This window comes from Acromyrmex echinatior, chromosome 11 (assembly GCF_024713525.1).
Source record: "Acromyrmex echinatior isolate Ae372 chromosome 11, ASM2471352v2, whole genome shotgun sequence".
Classification (NCBI taxonomy): Eukaryota; Metazoa; Arthropoda; class Insecta; order Hymenoptera; family Formicidae; genus Acromyrmex; species Acromyrmex echinatior.
In genome coordinates this window covers 4,709,456-4,734,028 of record NC_141862.1, presented here as the reverse complement: position 1 = coordinate 4,734,028, position 24,573 = coordinate 4,709,456, and the positions used below count along the sequence as shown (strand labels likewise).

The 24,573-nt window shown below is 35.3% G+C and overlaps 1 protein-coding gene across 4 annotated transcripts in view; it reads right to left on the bottom strand.

The window, feature by feature from the left end:
* Positions 1 to 24,573, bottom strand: part of LOC105147141 (opioid-binding protein/cell adhesion molecule homolog) — a 407,659-nt gene that overhangs the window by 227,194 nt on the left and 155,892 nt on the right. Inside the window, exons 1-3 of one of the 4 annotated variants that reach the window (XM_087411480.1) lie at positions 14,865 to 14,984; positions 11,430 to 11,515; positions 8,126 to 10,730 (exon numbers count right to left, since the gene is read on the bottom strand). In XM_087411480.1, coding sequence (XP_087267606.1) covers positions 8,126 to 8,195 — 70 coding nt within the window. In that variant the 5' untranslated portion in view covers positions 8,196 to 10,730; positions 11,430 to 11,515; positions 14,865 to 14,984. The other 3 variants (XM_087411478.1, XM_087411482.1, XM_087411479.1) reach the window with 3 other exon arrangements.

Genomic DNA, 24,573 nt, shown 5'->3' with positions numbered 1-24,573 from the left:
CTATTAGTACAACCTAACTCTGTCACTATATGAAGAATTTATTGCCAAATATTTATTTTATTAAATAATAAAGGTTTAAAAGGTCTCATCTCAATGAAACTTAAAGACATTCAAATTATAAAATCTTTTTTTATAATGATTACAAGCATGATTTAATAATGAATTTTCTGTTAAAGTTTTCAATCTAAGAGCAATAAATTCATGGTGGAACCAATAGATAGCGTTTATTAGTTTAGCAGAAACGTCACTATCTCATATTAGGCGTCTATAATAGAGAGTTTTCCTCTATAACAAAATTATTTTCAAATTTATATTTAGTTAAATTAGATACTTCAGTAAAATGATTCTTTCCATGTGATAACCAATACTATAACAAAGATCAATATTATAATATTGATAAGTGATACCAATTTTTAAGCAGTTTTATATTATTATTTGTACATTTTATTGGGTTTGTTTAGTGATAAATATTATATTATGAGGAGACATTGTGGACATACTTCTATATAATTTCAAAATTAAATTTGATAGTGTGCTTATTCTCTTTTTAAGTTAATAATTAAATTAATTATATGTATTTATAAAGGTTTAGAGTATAAATATTTTATCATTTAAAGTGTGAAGTGCATGAAAATTTTGTGTTATAGTAATTAAGAGTGGCATATTTTCTTGTAAAATTTACGTAGCGATACTATCGATAGCAATACTAGGTATTAATCAATATTGATAACATTCTAATTAATAACACTTCGTTGTAAATTTATATACACATCCAGTTTTATAAATTGCGCGCCGATTTAGTTTTCAGTCTTGAAATATATCGCATTTTTAATAAACAGAAACTGGAGCAGTAATATCACAAATTAAATTGAGAATGAAAAAGAAAAGAAAAATATCCGCAGTCTTTTTTAATAAACTCTCAATATAATCACAATGCAATCTTGTATTAGAATTTATTATTCGTTTTCACGCCATGTTGGCATTAAGTTTTAACTTAAATTCGAATATATACATATAATCAATAAGTTGAATAAATTTCTGTAAAATTTTGCGCTAAAAAAGCTTATACTATTATCATTTTATTCAGTAATGACTGCAACATCAATTCTCAAATATGATCTTCGTTCATTTGATATTCGTTTAAATGACAGTTCATAATGCGTTGAAGATAGAATGCTTCTCGCAAAAGATAATTCGAAAACGAATTCAGTTTGTAACCAATGGAGAATTATTATGTAATCTTTACCTTCTGAAACAGATATCAGTTGTAACTATAGTAATGTGCTCTGTCATGTATAATGGAAAGTTCAGGTATTCCCTTGCCTGGCGATGCCTGAAGGCTACGATAATTTTACGGTTCATTTGCATAATGCCGTCGGCCAGTCACGTGAATCACTTTGATAAGCTCAATAGTAATGGTTTACGTTCTCGCTCTCTCTCTCTCTCTCCTCTCTCTCTCTCTCTCTCTCTCTCTCTCGCTCGCTCTCTCTACATTTGTCTCTACGTTCGATTGTGTTGGGATCTCTGCGGGGAGTTTCGATTTACTGTTCGGTCGTGCCGACCGGCTACCCTGCAATTCAATTTTTCGGTATTCACTATGGTATAAAATAGAATATAGACAAAGGTGTACCAGAGTTACCACGAATATTCTACGTATCCGGCGACAAAGGAAATTAAAAACGCGTCATCGTTATTGGAAAAGCGAAGAATACGTGACAGTGTCAAGTACTTAACCGACACAGCGTTGAAAAGACGTCATAGCACTGTCTAGAGAATATTTCAATCTTTCACAGATGTCTCTTATAAATACCTCTCAGATGTCTTTTGAACTTTTGCGTTGTTCCGGTAATCTGGATATACCCGAATATTCAATAAATCAATGCAATGTTAATTATTAAATAAATCTGCTATTCTCGTCATCTGCAAACTGCGACCATTCTTAAAATGCGCAAGGACGAAAATTATTTATAATGCTTTAAAGATTCTTAGCATCAATAACATTAAACTGTTTGTCAAATTAATTTGTGATATCACATGCTCCAGCTTCAGTCTAAGACTGTATTTCAAGATCGACAAATATATAATGTAATTCTTGCGCAGTTTGTTTGAATTGGAAATATTATAATATAAATTCAGACAATACATTATTACTAAAACCCGCCAAATGTGACCTTCTTCATTTGTATTAAATATTTCTCTATCCATTTTCACTTATTAATTATTTGCGTCACTTGAAAAAGACATTTTTCTTATAAATAGGTTATTGTGATTAATATCATCACATGCTTCGGTGATCGAATTGTTAGACGTCCGCATGAGTGTTGCACGAAATTCATGAGAGATCTCAATTCGAATCCCGATTGAGGCGATATTTTTTGTAACAAATTATTTGCACTGCTTTAAAGATGTTTTAAAATTGTTTATTAGTCAATAATATTAAATTATTTGTCAATTTCATATGTGATATCTACTCCAGTCTAAGATTGTGTTTCCAGACTAACAAATCTCTCTCTCTCTCTCTCTCTCTCTCTCTCTCTCTGTTATTTTTTTTATATATAAATGATATGAAAGAAAGTATTGCTGAGAATTGTAAGTTAAAGTTATTTGCAGATGATGCATTAATCTATACGACTGGACATGACAGTTTTGAGATTAACGAATTTAAGGAGCAAATGAGAAGAATAGAAGAACGATTAGGATGAATGGATTAAAACTGAATGCAAGCAAGACTAAAGTAATGGTGATAAGAGAAGTTAGGAAAAAGGTGGCTGAAAATAACATTGAAATAAAAATAGGGGATAAAGTATTAGAAGCAGTTAATGAAATAAAATATCTAAGAATAATAATTGATAAAAATTTAAATTTTTCGGCTCACATTAATAGTATAAGTAAAAAAATAAGGAACAAGATTGGGAGTATTGGGATAAATTAGTAATAACTTATCACCATTAATGAGATATATGATATACAAATCATTTATTGTCCCATTGTTTGATTACTGTTTTTCAATAGATATTAATAGGAATAAATAAGACTAATTTAGAACACCTACAGAAATTACAGAAAATAGGAGAATGAGAATAATACTTAGGTGTAATGACAAATGAGGATTAAGGATATGCTAGAAGCACTTCAGTTTATGTTTATTAAGCAAAGAATAGAATTTAATATAAATTTATTGATACATAAAATGATAAAGAGACTATATCCGAATTATTTGACCAGGAAAATAGAAATCGTGCAAAGAGAGGGCATAATACTGACAAGGCAAGAAGGAAAATTGTATGTTGATAGATATAAGACAAGAGAAGAACAAAAAATGTTACTGCACGCGTGATGGATTTAAAACATATAATAACCTATCACAGAAGATAAAAATGGAACAAAATTTACAAGGTTATAGAAAGGAATTAGCATATTAGACAAAATACATATTAGACAATATTAGATAAACCTGCCTTGTTGACTAAATATGGCCTTCTTCATTCATTTATATCGAAAAAAATTTGACCTTTTTACGTTTATCAAATCATTATCCAGACAGCAAATTAATGTTATTTGTTAAAATAATGACAAATAATGTCAACACGCTACCTGGGTAATAATAGTAATGTGTATTTAAAAAACAAACAAACTTTGAAATGTTAACTACATTGTCTTATTAAATACCAAAAGATCTACATCGAATTAAATAATACATTGGTAAACTAACTAAAAACTCTTTACTAACTGCCTGAGAGAATTTATCCGTGGAAAGATACGCGGCCATCGTTGATGCCATTCCCAAAGGAACTTAAAGTTTGCATCAAAGCTAAAGGTCATTTTGAATGTTAGGTGTTATTTTTTTATATTTATTAAGATAAAATCAATACTCTGGAAAGCTTGCTTTTTTAAATAAATATATGTTATTAATGATTTGACAAGCACACAACTTTATGATCGAACTTTTCTGTCATCCTGTATATCTTGTATGAATTACACGGTGTATTTAGTGTAGTTTTGAGAAATAATTCATATTCATCAGATGCGTATGAAAAGTTATGCAGAGTGTCGAGTTTAATAACATGTTTGCAATTAATTTTGGCGCTTAAAGGTGATGCAAGACACGGTGTGCGAAGATATATCGTTATTTCAGTAGATATAGATACTGCTATAGAGATATAGGTATATGTATGTATAATAACATCGATTCTCTTCGCGCTACAACTTCAATGGAACGTCGCAACGTTCTTGCGGTATCTTCTCCACCCGCCCGCGACGAACTCGAGTTTGGCAAATTGGCTTCTCGACTTACAATCAACCGCATTCCGCAAACGTGTTACACGTCCGCTCGATATCTATAATTCTCATACAATGCTTGTCGAGAGAAACATCAGACTATCAATATCCGGATTGCATTTACATATTATGCACATTGCACACACAATTGTATCGCGATTGATGCATTAAGAAATTCGAGTGAATTTACTCACGAAATCGATTTTCTTTGCCCTGCTTTTGCTTCTGTCTCTCTCTCTCTCTCTCTCTCTCTCAGTAGCAGCCAATGATCAAAGTAAATTATAGAATTGTAGGATGAAAATAATCGTCTATAGAACAAATTCGACGTCGATATAAAAAGCAATTTGTATTTCCACGTCTATCGCGTTGTACAATGAATTATCGACCCTTTCATTCCAGCGTGATAAATATTACCTCTTTTACCGCTTCAATGAAAGTATCTCTTTCAAATAAATTCTGATTTCATCGATATTTTCGAAACATGGTTTATTACAAAAAGCTGTAATTTATGCAGTTTCTATTGGCGATACGTGTGTAACAGTGATTTGGCGAATAAATAATGGATTTAGAGTGCACAGTCGCAATAATGTATATGAAGAATCGTTCGAATTTACTCGTTATAATGTTACAGTCGTAATTAACTTTTGTTCAACGGTAACATACAGAAATCGGGACAAAATCAAAAGATATACACGGACAAATCAACAAATGAAGTCGGCTACTTGCAAATAATCCGTCGCTTAAAAATTCAATTTTCCGCGACGTTCGTAAGAAAGTTTATGTCTCTCGATGAAATTTCCAAACACTTCATTTCTCGATTCTTGGGACAGAGGTGGCACACGATAAAAGTCATCGGGAAGAGCAAGGAAACGCCATTGGGAAACGAGGAAAATTTGTTCTGCTAATTCAAGCAATGTTTATTCTCCCAAAGCTAACAGCCGGCAGAACCTAGACGCGTTAATTACCGAGCATGTCTAATTCAGTTTGTAGTTTTTCGAGGTCTAACAGTGTCGCAAAATTATATCAAAGTTTTTTACTTATATGCAAATATATACATAAAGTTATATACGTACTTCTATCAAGCTCGACAACTTATCTCAATATTTAGTTTAATCAGTTCATCTACATGGAACTTGTAATAAATTAACTAGTTCTATCTATGTTAATTAATCTTAAGTAAAATAATCCTAAATGGACCGACCTAAAGCACAAATTATTAAAAACATTATTTTAATCTTTGTATACGGTTTCAATAATAAAGCTAAGTAAACTACTCTTAATTTCTAACAGATTTCTGCTTGAAATGCAATTTCACGATATAGGAAAAAGCTGTAAAAAGAATTTTCTTACATTGGCAATGTGTCTGTATATATGTAACATTATGGCCTCATATTATACATCATTTCTGGACGTAGCAAAATTTCAGGTAATTTATATACGGTTTACTCGTGAAGCGTGTTTATGACGAACGAGTGAATTTCCGCTACATGTCCGACACGACATTCGATCGATATCTTCTTTAAGGAACATTCTAAATAAAGTAAATCTTGCAATATTTCTAAATAACCAATATACAAAATAACCCAAAATTAAAAAAATACATATTTTCAAAATTTCTTAGCTTCTTAGTTACAAATTAAACGTTTTAAAAATGTGCAAAACAATTACAAATCTTATAAAATCTGGAAAGGAAAGTGAGTCAAGTTACAAAAAAAGTCAAATCCCTATTCTGACAAGACTAGATTTACTATATGTAAGATAATTTTTATATATGTGTATAATTTACTCTATACGCATATAATTTTTCCTTTTATTATTTTTCATAAAACTCGCTTTATTTATTTCCCTCTATATGTTTATTATTTTATTTTCATTTGAATTTGACACAGAGATAAAAGAGGGGAAAAGACATTGTTTTTTTTCCAATAAATAACTAAGCGTGGTATAACGGAAATATACATATAGTCTGTAATTTTTTAAAATTAAAGGATAATAAAAAGATTTCAAAAGCATAAAAATTCTGCCAAATCAATATTAACTGTTTTGACGGAAAATAAAAGTTACAAACGTTTCATTATCAGTTCCAAAATCAGCTAAAATACTTTCTCCAGTTCAAAATCAGTCACTTTGCACTTTATTTTAATAAATAAAAATTATATTTTTTTCTTATACTATATTATACACGTTTTGTTGACTAAAATAATGACCTTAAACTTTAAAAAATAATCTTATTGATAGATTGAATAAGAAAATTATACGAATTTTTTCACCGAAAAGACTTTAAGTGGCGTTAACGATTTTTGCCGATGGACTACTCAATTCGAGCGAATGAACGCTTTGCGATCTTTTAACAAGGAAAATGTTGGATTGTTGAAGTGAATCGCAATCCGCAAATTGCTCGACAAAGCTACAGCGAAGCCTAGTTTGATATAAGAACAACTTGAAATTCCCGACCTCAACAATCAAATTGTTCGTTGCTCCTACCGACTGTACTCGATTTAATGCAATTCAGCATACATATAGCGAATTATGAATAACTCGGTATGTCGATAGAGTTCGCTCTGAAATTATTGGCAGAATGCCTTTCGCCGAACGATCTCGAGCGATCTGGTTTAAAGCGCTTTATTCATGAGTCCATTCATTGCATGGAAATCAACTGGAATGCGATAGCGGTCTGTGGTATTTAAGAATACATCGGAATACACGAGAAGCGATCCTACCTTTCAGTAATTCTGGGCAGATATTACGTTACGGAATTCATCTTATCACGCAAAATGTCGCATAACATGACTTTTTCTTAGCAATGGTGTCCCCTTTTTTCTTAAGAAAAAAAGAATACATATTTCAAGTATAGTCACTCTTTTTTAATTTTCTTATAAATGTCCGGCAAATTATTTTAGATCGCAACTTTTAACCAACTATACCACAAGATATCTTAAAACGTTGAAATTAATTATCGAACGTTCTAGCGACAAACTTGTATTATAATTAAATAAAAAAAAAAAACTAGCGCGTTTTACTCGTAACAGATCATATCCTGTAAAAGCTAGTTAACTCGAAGCTCATTAAATCGCAATATTTCATCGAAAATTGGGTCTACCTTACAGTATTTTATTCGTGATATACATTTCGATATAATCGCGTCCGTGCGCGAGCGCGTGTGTGGAAAACAATACATTGTGTCGGTGTGGCCCATTTTACTGACACATCTGCGTTTTGTTCGAATGAGCGACAGAGTGTCGTTGCATCGCTTTAAGTTTATTCCGGCCAACAGGAAATAGCAAAAAAATATTCGTTCATCCATCGTGTTAGATTACATTCACAGGACTTTATTTAGATGCCTGAAACATGTATTTGTGCACTTACACCTCGAAGTAATCGGCTTTAAATTCTGATTATCGATGCAATCATCTATTTCATTCAATCGCCAAATTACTGAACGTGAATTGAAAATTTTAGTCAAAAAGGAGGATATGAACGACCGTAGAATATTTACCTAAAACTATAAAATATAATTTCATTTCCGTCGTCTATTTTACAATTTCATTTTTTAAAAATGATCCCTATTTTCAAATTATTTACGTTTCGTAATATCTTCTTTAATAAGAGATAAGACAAAATTTTTAGAGCTTTTTCTCACATTACTATTATTATGTTCTTTTCATAACAAATTTCCCAATTGCTAAAATAATTTGTCTTTTATAAAAATAAATTCACAACCGAGAGAGAGACGCAGCTAAACATCAGTTGACGTAAAATATCTCGCGCGACTCGGTCTTCTCTAGATTTTTCGTGAAAAAAGTTGGTATTATAATAATAATAATAATAAATATAAGATTGTATTCACCTGTCTGATGCAAGAGGAACGTTATCAGAGGTAGCACGGCGTGCAGCCATCCTCCTCGATGATCCTTCATACTGGGTATTTCTGTGAGCGGTATCGTACGGTTCTCTTCTTATCCTTCTCCGTCTCCGCGACAGTGACAACGACAATGGCAATGCCAACAACGACGACGACGACGACGACGACGACGACGACGACGACGACGACGAAACTGATCTCGTTGTGTCACACTCGCCGTTCTTTTATTGACAGTTACTCACTGCAGCATCCCGGCACTGAACAACATCCGTGAACGACGTACACATCACCGTCATTCTCTCGTAACTAATCGCGCACACCACTCGTTTGTCGCCACGCTGTGCATCACATGTCGACTCCGATAAAGTCCATCACTTGCCCCACGACAATCGTCGGCTGTTAGTCGATTATTGTTTTCTGGTCGATCCGTTCGCAACAACGCACAAAACTTCCCTACCAAATTTGTTGTTTTCGAGATAACTCTCCGTTAACGTCGCGCTATTCTCTTTTGTGGCTCTTTCTGTGAATCTGCGCTCTTGTGGATATTTAAACGAATCGACAGGCTATCAATGCCTGAAATACTTTGACAAGGATCGTCATGCTCCGGTGGTCGTCGACGAACAATGCTCGTTTTCTCCTGCTTCTCTCTGTACCAAGTGTCCGTGTACGGAAATTGTTTTTTTTTTTCATTCAAGATCACTCATGAATAATCTCCTTTGTAATCTTAGATTTCTTCCATTTTCTCTTTGTGACAATTTTCTTCTCGCAATGCTTCGCAAAATGCGCAATACTGTAACAGTTGAATTTTCACGCTTTTGATGCTCGAGTGGTGAAATCATGGAACGACGTCATCGTAAGTGCACAGCCGGAATTTCATTTGCCAACGCTCGCTCTTACCCACGTACAAGTTCGTGACACGCGGTTGACGATTATTGTCAGTTTAACGAAGCACATACGGCACCGCCCGCATTCGGGCTTGCCCAGAATTGTCGAGAAACGAGGTTGATTTTCGCGGTGGATTTAAAACGAACGACTTTGCGACTCACGTGTTCTCTTGGATCTTATATTTTTCAAGATTTTTCTGTATACCCGCGAGAGAATTCTTTTCTCCAGTAACCTCGCTAAAGTTTTCACGCAACTTTGTTGTGCGCTTCAGTAATTAGGACTATCCTCGAAATTTACTCGCTATACGTTTTTTTTATTCACGAGTTACGTGCCATTCTTCAAGTCCGTGTAATGATACCCAAGAGATCGCCCGACTTTTCTAAACTCACATTGAAAGTAATTAATTACCGTGAGGCATGCGCGTCTTCGTACTTTAGATACTACGTTAATTACCTCTTTTCCGATTTACTTCTTAATTGCTCGTACACCACGATTTATGCACTCTGGCACGTATCCCCCGAGCCTTTACACTCGGCTCTATTTGATATGGCGTGTCAATATAGAAAGACCGTTTTTTCGGTTCACATCGAACGGGCTTTGAATCACGATGAGATGCCCCGTGACGCGTTAAACTACTCGATTTTCAAGTATCGACAAATATTTACCAAATCCGACACTATTCCGAATCGTTTTCGCAATGACGTCAATCACGCAATCACGAAAATCGACCTCGTTCGCAAAAAAAAAAAAAGAAAAAAATTTAAGGAAATCCGCACTTTATCGAGCGGAGCACTCTCGTGTAAGCACATACAATCACTTATTTCGAGTAACACACTTGTTTCTAATTTCCCAATTAGCCCTTGTTCCCAGTTCTTCCGACGCTCGAGTCAGGCATTCCAAGTCAACTTCACAAGATCGATGTACGAGTTAGGGTCGTAATTGACATGAGGCGTCTCGAGATCTGTTTCGAGGCAGGCACTAAGAATGACCCAGCGCTTTTCGCTTCACACCTCGAGACATCGACTCTCTCGATAGAATTGCATTATGTATCAGACACGCTACGTGCAGCGCGCGAAGTTTTACGACCCGGCATTATCGATTGTCCGAACGACCAGCCCAGGTATACGCTTTAATTCATCGACGAGCACATCGTTTATGCCGCAACCTCTGCGCCGCGACAACCCGCTTTTCAGAAATTCGCAAGACATAGAATAAATCTGTTCTCAGCAGACGAATCTTTGATTATCCGAAATTAAGGGCAATTCTCGAGCGATTCTCTATGTTTTCTTTTCCGTCATCGGCAATTCTGTCGTCATGTAGAATCACAGTTTCAAATCTCCACAGATTTGTTGCAGCGCGTGATTGAAACAGCTTCCGTGCGCGTTGGTGGAATCTAATGCGCCAAGTTTAAAGCTCTTCAAGGAGCTCACGTCAATGATTTGATCGATCTGAGATGAGGACAAGAGCGCTTGGATTTTAGACGGTCTTCTAATCCTGGGCTTAAGAAACCTCCATCTTCGGTTGGCAGCGTGTCATCACGTTCCCTTCCATAGGTTGCGCTCCATTAACCCAAAGCAGGAACGTACATTAATCGTCGGTTAATTTTTAATTTTCAGTTTCATGAAATTTCTTTCGTCGTCACTCACATTTCGTTGCGTGAACGTTTCCGATCGTAGAAAAATGGCAGTCTCTTCGTAGAAACATTCTGCAACAAGAATGAAAAGTTGCTCGTATTAAACTTACAATCGATTAAATAAATTCGATCTGATGGTTATTTATTAACAAACATTATTCTTATATTATAATTTTACTTATTGTTACATTATTAATTCTTATACATAATCGTAGTAATTTTCTTGCTTAATTGGACGATAAATAAAAATCAAGCAAATAATTACAAAATATTACCTATATAAAGTGATCAGAAGAAACTATATATAAAAATCTCAATCGTGTCAATGTCAATGTCGTAAATTGCAATTATAAAAATAGAGCAGGTTATTTCAGGAGAAAAACCTGTTTGTCAGAGTTTACAGTGATGAATTTATGGGGTGATAGAAATCCTCGGTAACCGACGAAAGTCCAGCGTAGGGTACTTAAACGAATCTGGACAGTTAGAATGTGGGTACAAATCCCAAGATAGTTAAGGCGTCTTAAGCATCTTGTATGTATTCGTCCAATTCTGCACGAACGAGATGTAATTGGGTCTACCATCCCCGCACCCCCTTAACGCGCTCGCAAGCTAACCCGAAGTTCGCAGCCGGGGAGAGATATATACCAGTGTCGTCTACCAGGTGCACTCTCAAGTCCCTCGGATTAAAGTGCCGGGGCGCGAGTGCCGCAGAGTCACTCGTATAACTCGGTAGTTTAAGATTGACCGCGGAGTGACTCGATTACGACATACCTCGGAGCTTCGAAATTCGGTGGATTTTAGGATTTACTGCACCCCGCCGGTAATCAGCTGCATCCCTCGCCCGAGCTTTTTCCGTTCTGTGGATAATTAGGACAGCTCAGCGAAATCTAACCCAAGTGAATCCCTCTTCATTTCAATCCCTCCGGAGTCATTTCAGACAAAATTTTATTATATAGAAACTTGTCTCATAGAGCGTTAAACAATACGTATAATCATAAATATATATACATATAATGAAAAAATATATTTTTTCAAAAAGAGCACGTGTCATTTAGAAGAATTTATAAAATTTAATGAAATGTAAATATAAACCAATGCGACAAAATAAATCTGGAAAAAAGATTATATAATATAACTGGAGCCCATTTATTATTAAATGTTAGCTACGTTGAATGTATTTCTGCGCGATTATATTTCACGACAAATCAAGAATTTATATGAATATATGCGGGGACAAAATGTGAATATATAACGTCGCGGGATGAGCATTGCAGGATTTGTACATCCAATTTCCAGACGACAGGGCTTAATAACCAAGGAACTTCCTACGTATGCGTGTTAATTAAAGTACACACGCGTTACCCGAATTTCTCAAACTTTAACTACTCCTCCGTTGACCGAAAGTTTAAATAGCTCGCTGCACATTCGGCTGGTACGTGAAAACGGAGGATGTAGAAGGCATACTAAACACACATCAACGGCGAAAGGCATGACCCTTTGCATTAGATTTGTAATACAAACGTTCACATTCAATTTGTATTCGCGAATATGTTAATTAATATATCATTGTCTAAATGTTGAAAATAATTATGCAGTATTCACAGTTTCAATTAATTGATTAAAATTATTTATTGAGATAGCAAACGGTCGTAGTTCCGCAACGAAGTTGCTACTAAAGTAGACGTTCATTCGTTACGCAAGAGTGAATACAAACTGACGAGCGATATTTCGACGTTAAGGAAATGTTTCGACATTAAAGGGGAGATGAGAAAAAGTCGAGCTGTCCGCTTTGGCACAGCTCGGGAATTTCTGTTCAACTCGAGAGATGAAGCCATATAATACGTCTCGTACGGAGGCTAACGGGAAGCGAGAGCTACTTCGATTATCCGGGAATTGGTCTTTCATCGTCGCTCTAATTCGACGGTTACGTGGCAGCTTTCCGGAAGACTCACGCGGTTACAACTTTGCAAACAACCAACGATTGTAACGGTTACGACTACGGGGTATATTCCGGATGGAATTTGTCGACCTAGCTCGGTTGTAGTCAACCAAGCAATGCCGCGTGAAGACGACTGAAGAATGGATGCCGCGTTGTGTAACTCGTCACGAGGAAGGAACAAAAATTACAATTTTAATTTAACCTTTAATTAGTCGTGCGAGGTTGTCGCGACTTCTAGCCATACAACATTTTGTTTAAAACTACGTTGTTGCGGGTATTTTCGCGCCTTCTGCTTAACTCAAAGTTAAGCGAAAGAATGAAAGAAACGATTTAACAATCACTCTTGCGATCTGACAGTTATATAATTCACGAATTTCGTAAACGGCGAGCTGTTCAACGAACTCTTCTATCGTCATCTTTATTTTGTAATTTGTTCGCTAAAAATACTTTTCTAGAAATTATTAAAAAATATACATGTAATGATAATAATTTTTTATGAAAATTGATTATGCTTTTAGTAATATAATTTTGAATTAGTAACGCTGTAAGATAAAATTTGTTTTCATTGATAAAAGCACAGTTTAGTGACAATTACAGTAATTAACTGGCAAATGTTTTATTCATGGGAAGATCTAAAAAGAGCAGCAAAACGAATAAACGAATTTTGCGTAAATATTTCATACTCGTATATTTATCGTTGTTTGTAACAGAACTTTGTTGTTATACACGATTACGACAGAAAAGAATCGTAAATAATTTAGCCACCTGCAAATCTGACCGTCCGGTTGACATGAATATTTAACGACTGTTGCAGGCACGTCGCGCAATGCGAAATCTTTCTCGTTCGTCGCACCGTGCTGTTGCACTTTACGTTGGTTGACCCCCTTTTTATCCGCAACGCCCACAATTGCGAAGAAATTGGAGACGACCCAAACGTTTCCGAATGATAAGTGTACTAACTTTTCACCTTCTCGTAAAAATTATTTTTATTCGACGAGGCAATCACGTGGATTAATAAGCTTTGCAATCCCACTAAAAGCTCACCCAATAATTTCAAGTTAAATGAAAAAAAGCAGTTTAGCAACTCGAGATTTGACAAACGAGATTTAAATAAATTCTTTACGCGTATAAAATCATCCTGAAAACGAGATATGCGATATCGTTACTCGCAATCTGCCTCTCGTTACAACACTTTGCGAATTATGTCTACGAAGTGCGAGCTTGCATGTAATCGACGAATGAAGCAATCCTCTCGTGCTGTGTAATCATAAAGTTCGTAACTACCTTTTCGCACGGTCAACTGGAAACTAACCGCTCATGCGGTTGCCAAAAACCAAGCCACTATATCGTTAGCACGATCAGTTCAAAGAGAATCTCGTATATGTTTGGGGAAATCCATCATATCTCACTATCTTTTTATCGCTATTACGGTTTTCCGATTCTTTGAACCAGATAGCCTTATCTTTAACATATTTCCGATATTTAGAGATAACAAAAAAAGGAAAGAAAAAAGAAGGAAAATATTATTCCAGATAAATTCATTAATTTAACGTTTATCCTAGTGTCTTACAATTATATTTGCTTGTTAATAATAAAAAAAAAACACACACAAATAAATGAACGGATCTCTCGAATATTGCGATATTTTTTATATATACGTTAAATATTTGTTACAGTCGAGATATTAAAACCGTTATATTACTCTTTATTCAAATGTACGTATAAATTGTCAGAGACAAACGTAGGTATAATAAATCCGAAGCCAGCGAGACACGAATGTATATGCACGTTTGTTACTTTAATCGCCGGAGATGATAGTGCGGCACGGAATCGCGGTGGCCTGACAACGGTATAACGACGGTGCACAAATAAAAGCACGGTTTCTCGTTAGTTGCGATTGTAACTGCGCTACTGAATGGTCAGCGAATGGAGGAGTGTCCAGCTCTGTAAAACCGCGACACGTCCTTAATATCTCGGCGTTTATATTTTATTTTTTTCGCATTTTCGTCAAATCATTTTCGATAAAAATGAAATATTAAAAAAACCGATAACGGAAAAATTGATAACGAGACGGATGAGACACTCGTTCGAATATTGGAACTTGCGGAGTGAAGCTCCCCAGCGATATAAATCTTCGATCCACCACGTGGATCTTGCATTCAATTTTCGAATAGTCTACATTCAACACAATAATTTATCCCTGCATCCTTCCGATTGAATTAAGAATCCCCCCCTCTCCCCCTCCAAGCTCTCACTAATAAACTTACGCTCTTATCAGAACGGGACTCTAGTCGTAAGACGCGGACCGGATTTAAGTTGCCCGCGTTTATATAGAGTGTTATCACTACGTGGCGGTTTGCCCGCGACTGAGAGAGCTTTCGGACCAACCCCGTCCGAGTTTCCCGGATCGGCCGCGGTAGCGCTGCGTAACAGAATCCACCCCCGTTTTCTCTCTCCCTCTCCCTCTCTATCTCGATCCTCTCCTCTACCCCTTATTCATTTCTCTTTCTCGCACTCTAGTGTCCCATCAGCTTCCGTTGGCCCCACGACAAAAACAATTGCCTCTCCGTCCCCTTCGTGCACCTCCTCGTCGTACTGTCCGATACGTATCTGCATTCCCTATGTATTAGGTAGTAAAGTGGCTCTACTCTCACCCTCCACCGAGGAAATCTGGAATTCTTGTCGTATTTAAATTAGCGTCTACGGCGACAGTGCTTAATGCCGAGTAAGGGAGGTGCGCCTGTTTCGCGTACGACGACACCCCGGAGCACTTTTTCAGCGCGAGGTCGGTAGTTTGGCGAGCGCGATAAAAGGGCAAAGTCATAAGGTAAATTGTAATTAAAAGTAAACATCACAGGCGAGCCAATTCGAATCATCATTTTATTAATATCGAACCATTTAAGAGATATTCGATGCGGAATAATTGTTTCAAATATATATTTTTTTTATCTTGCAATTAAAAATAATATGTATGTTGTATAATATCATTAACATACATATTATTTTTAATAAATTCATTGACATATCGACATATTTTAATATTAATTTTACAATATCAATATATATAGGTATTATAAATAGAAAATCGTATACAAAATTATTTTAATTAAATTTTTCATTATAATATTCACTTGTTGTATAAACTTGCACATTTAAAAAGATATTATGATAATTTCTTTTAAAATCATTGGAAAAGTATGCTGTTATTGAACAAGAGAAAAATGAGAAAAATATATGTATACATTAATATATGAAATCAGCAATTATTCTATTAGGTGTTGGAATTAATTCGTAGCGTTTTACAAGTGATGGGAAGTACTTTCATTAATGTATTTTTTAATGCTCATGTGAAATAAATAACATTCTTTCATTAAAAAACGCTACGAATTAATTCCAACACCTAATAGTTAACTTAGTTAACTTTATAAGATCTAATGGCCAATGATCGTGTGCTTTATTCTATTGCGATATAACACTATACGGATGAATAGCTATCGTATTACGTTGAATGTTGTATTTACTTCGTAAAGTATTCTTTGGCACAGTGATATTCGTTGAGAAATTTAAACAGCGAATTTCATCGACGAACTTAAAATACGCGATATTACGCCAGTGAAAGATCCAATAGCAGCACAAGCAATCTCTCTTAGAGCAATCCTTCAACAGAATATTTTTTTTCGAAATTGAATCGGTAACAAAAGATACATAATGCATCAGCGGGCAAATATCTCACGGCTGATAGCTGTGATTTATTCGTTTGATTTTGTTGAGAATGGTCACTGAGATATCACGAACGAAACGTCGCGTATCTACTCTGACGAGGTCAATCGCAGGATATTTCGTGTCGAGGGATAATTTAATGCGAGTGTCGTTTTCTTACAAATTATCATCGTAAAAAGACGACGAGTGGTCGTGATTGCTCAAACCGATAATTGAACGCTTGAACTTTTTTACGTCGTATCGACTCAATGTCATCCTAGAGCTAAGAACGTTTGCAATTTTCCCGAAGAGAGCGTTTCCGGCAGAAAAATCACACGAGCTTTATGCGTGCTTTAAACTGTACTCTTTAACGCGAGCGTATCAGGAAGTGAGCGCCCAGGTCTCTTCACAGGTATTGACTTTCTAACAAAAGCGCTCTTCCGATAAAGCGTCAACTACACGCCACCCCCGGACGCGACTCACCCTACCTGCCTCTGCCATGTTGTCCCCTCACCCTTCCTTCCGTCATCCTGCTAAGCCTGCCGCCCTATAGGTATAGGTATTTCGATACACTCACCGACTGCGCCAGCTTCTGGCGTAAAATAATTAATTTTCAACAGGCAACAAACCATTAAAGTGCTCGGACTGGCGTGCGCATGTAATTATCGGCATGCGTTAGAAACGTGATATTCTTTTGAAGTTGGCACACCTTTGCGCCGAATAAAAAACAAAGATTGAGTGCTAATTGAAGTCGAGAGTCGTCAACTCGATGAGGAAGGTTCGATTTATCGCTCTCGGCCGATTCGATCGATGTCGATGGTTTGAACTTTCTACTTCCTCCAGGATGAAAACCGATTGTATTTTTCGTACAATAAATACCAAAGAGAAAATTATATGTTAAAATCGAATAGAGAGAAATATATGATACATATATCATATTTCGATAAATTATCTCATAAGAGAGCAAATAAATATTCATGATTTTAACGGAAGTAAAATGATTGAATGTCCGATTATAAAATAAAATGTATCAGATACGTTTTAGGATTTATTCTAAAGTTGCATATTACGGCCACGTCCTGATTCCACTTCCACTTTGATTGACGTTTTGTATTGTTAATGCTTCATACGAATATTTAATCTTTCCTATAGGATAAATAGTTAGCAATCACAGCAGTCGATTAGATTCTACGCTTGTAATTATAGATTAATCGTCTGCGACGATTAATAATCTGTCGTTCGTGCTGATTCGACAATTCGATACACGTTTCCCTTCGAGAACGATTTTCTTCGAGGTAGTACGTTTCACTTAACTCTCTGGAGCTGACGCTAAAATCTGTAACAGTTATTAATGCTCGGTCTGGATCTAAGATCTACTTAATTTATATTAATTAAAAGACATTAATTAATTTCACAGAATCGAAATTACATAACTAGTATAAAAATTGTAAATACATTTTAAGGATCAGGTGTACGATCTCTTTGTGACTAGAATTAGAAATTTATGCTTTTCGTATAAAAAATAAACATTATATGTATATATATATGAAATAGTTCAATAAAATTAATATTTATATTTATCGATACAATTTTGTAATTTAAATAAAAATTTTCTTATTTTATCTTAATTATTTTTAAGACATGTCTACTTCTTATTATATAATATACCTTTTGATCCAAATTCTGAATCATCGCAAGATTTCTTGTATTATTTTCAAATATATTATAAAAAAATCTGAAATTCTTTTATAACCTTTCATTTTGTTAAAAAATATTAAGAGTATAATACACTCTTAATAAGAATAATCCAAATTTGTAGATGTAACATAAAGAAAATTGAATTGTTTAACAAATAGCTTGATTATGAATAATTGAATGAATCCAATAGACCTATTGTCAGCTCCGAAGGTTTAAATGTCGATATAACATAAAATGATCAATCCATGTATTTAATAATTTTATGTATTTATACGATTATTTATACGATTCGTAATACCATATCATCTATGCTACGTCCGAAAGCATATATTCTATGCACGATAAATGAGCTTATTACATTTTGCTGCCTTCATTATAAGTACACAATCGCGGCGCATGATATTTACATATTACTCTAAACAATGTGTTGCAATATAATGTATACGTGTACAGAGTATTACTGTTTCTGACAAAATACTTGTTAAAATCATTACTAGCTTCGTCAGAAACAGTAATGTTACATGTATTATAAGCATCAACATTGGCGTTTCGGCTCGTATTGACATTTTACCTATACCTACTTACCTAGTGGATACGTTAATGTATCCACTATTCAAAAGTGTTTGTCCGATTTCGGGTTATTTCTAATTAAAGGAGTGCTAATTAAAATATTTAATTAACTGTCGTTTTGTTATAAAATGTTATTGTGCATATTACATTAGACATATGAAGACAATGTCATAAAATCAATAACTTGTTATAGAATTAAAGTAATCTTTTTGACACAGAATATAAATGGTGTATACAGACGTATATAATATAGATAGACTGTCAGCATAGATTAAATTAATGGCTACAATGTAAAATTCATAACGTCGAATTATATCCATTTAAGTTATTTTCAATCATTTCTATAGGTCGCTACTCCTACTCAATATGTCCTTAACTTATATAACTAAATCAATAAAGTTAAACAATTTGACTCAAGAAGAAAGAAATATATTAAATTTGATTCAAATTTAATTTATTATTCACTAAATGTATACGTTAATATGGACGTTATTTATTAAGCAATTTAGCCACAGAAATGGATTGATTTAGATTTTGACACATATAGAAATTAGATAAGAAACTTGTGTGTGTGAAATTAGATAAGTTATTTATATTTGACATTGTATATTTTATGTATACGATGTATATTCTTTACAGGATCTTCTCTTTTCCATCTGTAGATACACGTGTGTGTATGTACTAAACAAATATAAAGACACACACACACACACACATATGTGTGTGTGTGTGTGTGTGTGTGTGTGTGTGTGTGTGTGTGTGTGCACGAGATGAATTCGTGAAATCGATTCTAATTTTTATTTTTAACAAATGCGATAACCAGCAAATGCCATTTAAGTGTTAATTGCATCGATTTTGTTCGCAGATAATTCGATTCGCGTATCTCTTTCATTATCCTCAACCTCGTATCGTATAATTCATTCCGCAGCAGACAATTCCCGATACGAGATCCTCTCAGCTTGATAAAGCGACGATATCACGCCCGTGTTTTCTATAGTAACAGATTAAATCTCCAGCGCGAGTAAAGATTTCTCTTAACTTCAATTATACAACTCCGGAACCACATCGCTAATGCTTGTTTTTCGAGCTGTAATACATTGCGCGTGATAACTTTTAACCAATTTTATATCAATCTTTCACGTCAGAAACTGACTCTTCTTTCCAACGAGATATTTCACCAATATGCCGTTTATAAACTCGTGGGTGTTGCTCGCAAGTAAACCTTGGATTATGTAAAGGATTGTACTGCAAACAGTATAATTTAATCTTTTTTCGATTTTCCCTGACCTACTTCGCTTCTCACGCAAGCCGTTCAATTATCCCTGTTTCTTTTTCTATTTATTTCGTACCTGTCTTACTGCAAATTGAAGCAGAACGAATAAGTTAATTCTTTTGTTTGCCATTCAAATTTTACCGACCAAGAATAAAAAAAGCTTATTAATCTATCAGTGACATTCTTATAAAAAATCGTAATTATAATGTAAGATTGTATAAAATAGAATAAGTATCTATTATTATATATCTCGATTATTCAAAATATCTTTTTTAAATATATTAGTAATATAATTTTATCATTCCTTTATAAGTAAATTACATTTTTTTTTGCTAAAAGTATTATCTTAAAATATAATACATCTCATTTATCGTTGCTAAGTTAAAGATTAAATCTCACTGGACTGCACTGATTACACATATCGTTAAATTGTCATGTCTGAATTTAAAACTATTCTAAAATATTGAAAGGAATTATATAGATACAGTTAAAAAGAGATCGTTCTCTTTTCATTTTTAAATTCTCGATATCTTACATCTTTTTTAATAAACTTTGTTTATAATAACTCCTTTTTATCACCGTTGAAATAGCAAGTACTATAATAAATCAATGAAATGCGCGAATACAGTTTCTAAAGATTAAGCCCGAGCAAATTCTGTCTTGGACATCTTATATTTTATTTCTAATTCGCGATTCTTTTATTGTTAGAGAGCGAATCAGTCGCTTCATAACCGACTTTCTTCATCGTTATCCTCTTGCTTTTTCTCGTTATATTCCCTTGCTTGTGCCCCCCTCCCCCCTTTTCCTGCTATGCGTTCCAATCTCACAGAACCCTGTCGTTCTGCTTCTGCGGTACCGCATAATACTACCGCGAGAGATTATCTTAATGGCGTCACAACTTTCCGACGAGCATCATGTTATCGGGCCTTTAATACTACGTTAAGTACCGCACTTCTCGTAGAATCGTTGGGGCGCTAAGAACGATTCGCAAAAAACTGCGTCGTTGCTGACGTGAAACCTACGCTAAGATTATTTCACGTTATCTTGTCTCGGCATTTATCCGAATGCACATTTTGTAATCTCCATTAGTTTCTTAATTCGAGAAATTCACTTTCTTCGAGTAATCATTAAATCGCGGATATTGTTTTTACGCTAAAGCGTAAGTATTTGTGCCAAAATATATCTGTATAAATTAAATAAAAGTATTTACGGCCGCAATGTAATATGACGAGATAAATAAATTGTTTTGCAACCATTGATATTGCATTAAAGTAATCAATGATAATACAATCATTGATATTGCATTGAAGTATTATTGATATTACACATGTCACTTAATAAATAGCTGCAAAATTTATAATCACAATTTAATATTGTTAAAATTTGTGTCGCATTTTCTTACACCGTCAGTTAATAGACAACAATTCAAAATAATCATATAGTGATATATACAACAAATCTAATTATTAAAAATAAGCAAATCGATAAATTAAATATTTTTGAATGTCACATATTTATCGAAAGTCAAATAATTAAAATGCAGAGATATTTACATGAGTAAATAATATATTTAAAAAGAATCTAATATCATAATTTGGATACTTAAAAATGTAACTAAGAGTCTAAAAATCTAACGTATCAAATTTATAAATTTGATATGTAAAATAGATGAAACGATAAAGTTTACAACATACAGCCTTAACCATAAGTATAAAGCACTCCCCAAAAATTGATGTACACCTTTCATATTTAACGAAAAATAAAAAAACAATTTTATTGAAAAATGATACTTATTTTTAAAGCTATTTTAATATTCTATTTTATTCCTCCTTTTATTAGCACCAGTATTCTTTTAAAGGAATAAATCGAGGATGTTTCATTCATACACTAACGATGTATAAGATATAGAGCTCTAAAATTTTAGCATTCATACATATAATAATAATTAGTATAACAGTTTTCGAAGTAAAGTCGATTGAAACGCGAAGGAGCGCGAATAAACATGAATGAATTTGCCTCAATACGTGCGAACAGCGCCGTCAGAATTGAATCAGTAAGCAAGTCATTCATTCACGTTAATTCGCGCTTACTTGGTCTGAGTACAGCTTTTTTTTTTATAATCTACAAAATGTATTTTTTTCCGACAACCGTGATGCATGTTGAGAAAGAGGGCTGGTTGCGACTTAACAAAGGTCGCATACTATACGTACAATGCATTTATTAACGTTCGAGTAGCAGCAAGCGTGGTGTCATGCACGGAATTACGTGTCGGTTGTTATTTTCCTGCGAAGCAGAGCGCGCGATAGGCGGCATACGGAATCACTCGGTACAAGGCAATAATAAGGCATGTCGTGACTGGAAAGTTGTAAACAGCACCGCTAGTATGATAACGACAGCGAGATTCCTGGGTGCATTAAACGACACCCTCTCGCTAACTCGCTCTCTCGCCACACGCGGTGCGAGCAACAAAGCCTCAAAGGCGAGGCCGCGAGATAAGGATCTCCAAGCGGGGGATGAAACGGCCGATCGTGTTCCCGTAAGTTCCACGTCGACAGTGTCTCTCGCAACGGTCTCTTACAACCGAGAGATCGCAGATAAACTGCATTTCTGTACTCGCGATGGTCGAACGACCGACCCGCAAGTACGTAATTTGTAATTATCAAGACGGAACGCAGGCGACATTCTACCCAGTTAAAAATTCTCACTTTTCTCACTTTTTGCCCACTCTCGTGTCACGCGATAGTCTAATTACTCGTCTACCTGCCCGTCGCACCTGACGTTACAATGGGTGAGAACGATTACGCCGGTTTTCACGACTCGTCGGCTAACGTAAGCAACTCACCCCCTTATTCTCGACGGCGACGAAAGCTCGCTTTAGCCGCGACTACACCTCGGGTTCTTCTTCACCTTCACCGCAGAACTACGGTCTTAAATCATAACTACGTACCGTCATTTAGAGTGGCGCAAGAAATGAAGACAAATGCTCGGGGGTGTTATGAAGGGGAAACGCGATAGCTGCGGACATGAAGATTCGTTGCGTGCGCCCCCTTGATGCTTTTCAGGGCGCAGCATCCGAACGGGATGGGATATGAACGAGGCGAAAGCGAACTTTCAAAAAGAAAGAGAGTACGCCGACGTACAATCTCCTCTTTCTTTCTCTTCCCCGACGCGGCGCGGCGTTGTTGATGAAAATTTGAACGATTCTACTCGGTCGCTCGTTTCACGTCACGCCGTTTCTCCGTATCTCCTTCATTTCTCTCCGGGGAGTTCTCCGAAAGCGTCTATCCGAGGATAGGAGGAACGCCAGCCGGAAGTTCGGTCATTCCCCGATGAACATCGGTCGGTCGATTAATTTTAAAACGAGCGACTCGGTGGAGTCCGTCGTTAACTTTCGGGACCCCGGACTTGAACGACGTTATTATTACCGATTTAAACCCTAAACGACAAGACTGCCATCGACGTACGAAGTTTAATCGTCGATTTACCTTCTCCATCCGGGAATTTCACATTCCATGAATTTCGAGTATCAACGTGTTATACAACCGTAAAGTCTCATTACATGGCTACCTATTTTTCTTTTCTTTTCCATGACAGAGTACACCTTATATATTATGTGTAACATGCAATTTTTGCAGACTGTCCCATAAGTTTTACATCTCAGATGTTGAAGGATGAATTAAGAAAAATGGTAGTTACAGTTTCTAGTTTATAAAATATAGAGTTTAAAAGACGAGTTAAATTTCAAATTGATGCGGTATAATAGTAACAAAGTTTCAAATAAAAATCGAATGGTCTTTGTTAATACGTACAATTAATGTTTGCAAATTACGGTGACAGTTTTATAGAATTTAATAATTTTTATACAAGTTGTTTAATTAAAACTTTAAATAAAGAATAATTGATTCTATTTGTGAAAAGAGAAGAACAGTTTCAGAATTATCTGCACGCATATGAAATTATAATTTTAATTACGCAAAAGTAACTGAATAAAATGAAAGTTTTTTATTGAAACAATTGAGCATTCAAGCAATCGAATCTGGAGAAGATATGCGATCATCTTATAAATCGTTTACTTTTTCAAGTAAGTAATTTCCAAGATCAGAAGATAAAAGATTATGATCTTGTTATGCCGATAAGTCAATTCGAATGAAATGCTCCATAGATGGCCCATTATCGGAACGAAAGAGATTCTCGGTACAGATAATAGATAAGCTACATCGAGTGCGCTTCAGCATGAAATTCAACGTGAAATACACCAGTGCGGCGAACGGGGAAACGGAGAACTCTACCATTTGCATGTGGGGACGCACGAAAGGGAGAGAACAATGGTGCTGCGTGAGTAATGTTTCAATTTTTTCCCCTAGGATCCTTTATATACACGACCATGAATATATACGCCGCGCCGGATCTAGGAATACAAAAGTCGTCGTATATATCCGAAGACAGTAGGCGCGGTCTCGATCCTCGCTCGATTATTCGCTAAGTAAATTTATTAATGCAGGCAAAGGCTTGTTCGACGTTGTCTCGGTGGAAAGAGAGTCATTCTGTACACGATATCGAGCGAAATCGATTTCCTGCCGGTGCGGTAACGCCGTCGGCCCGTCGTAATTCTACGAGCTTCCAAAATATAGAGTCCTCGTGCGCGAAAGCAATTATTTTCCCCGCAAAAATGTCTTCCTACTCATCTCCGAGAGAGAGAGTGTAAGGAAAGCACCGTTTAACGTCGGCACGTTTGC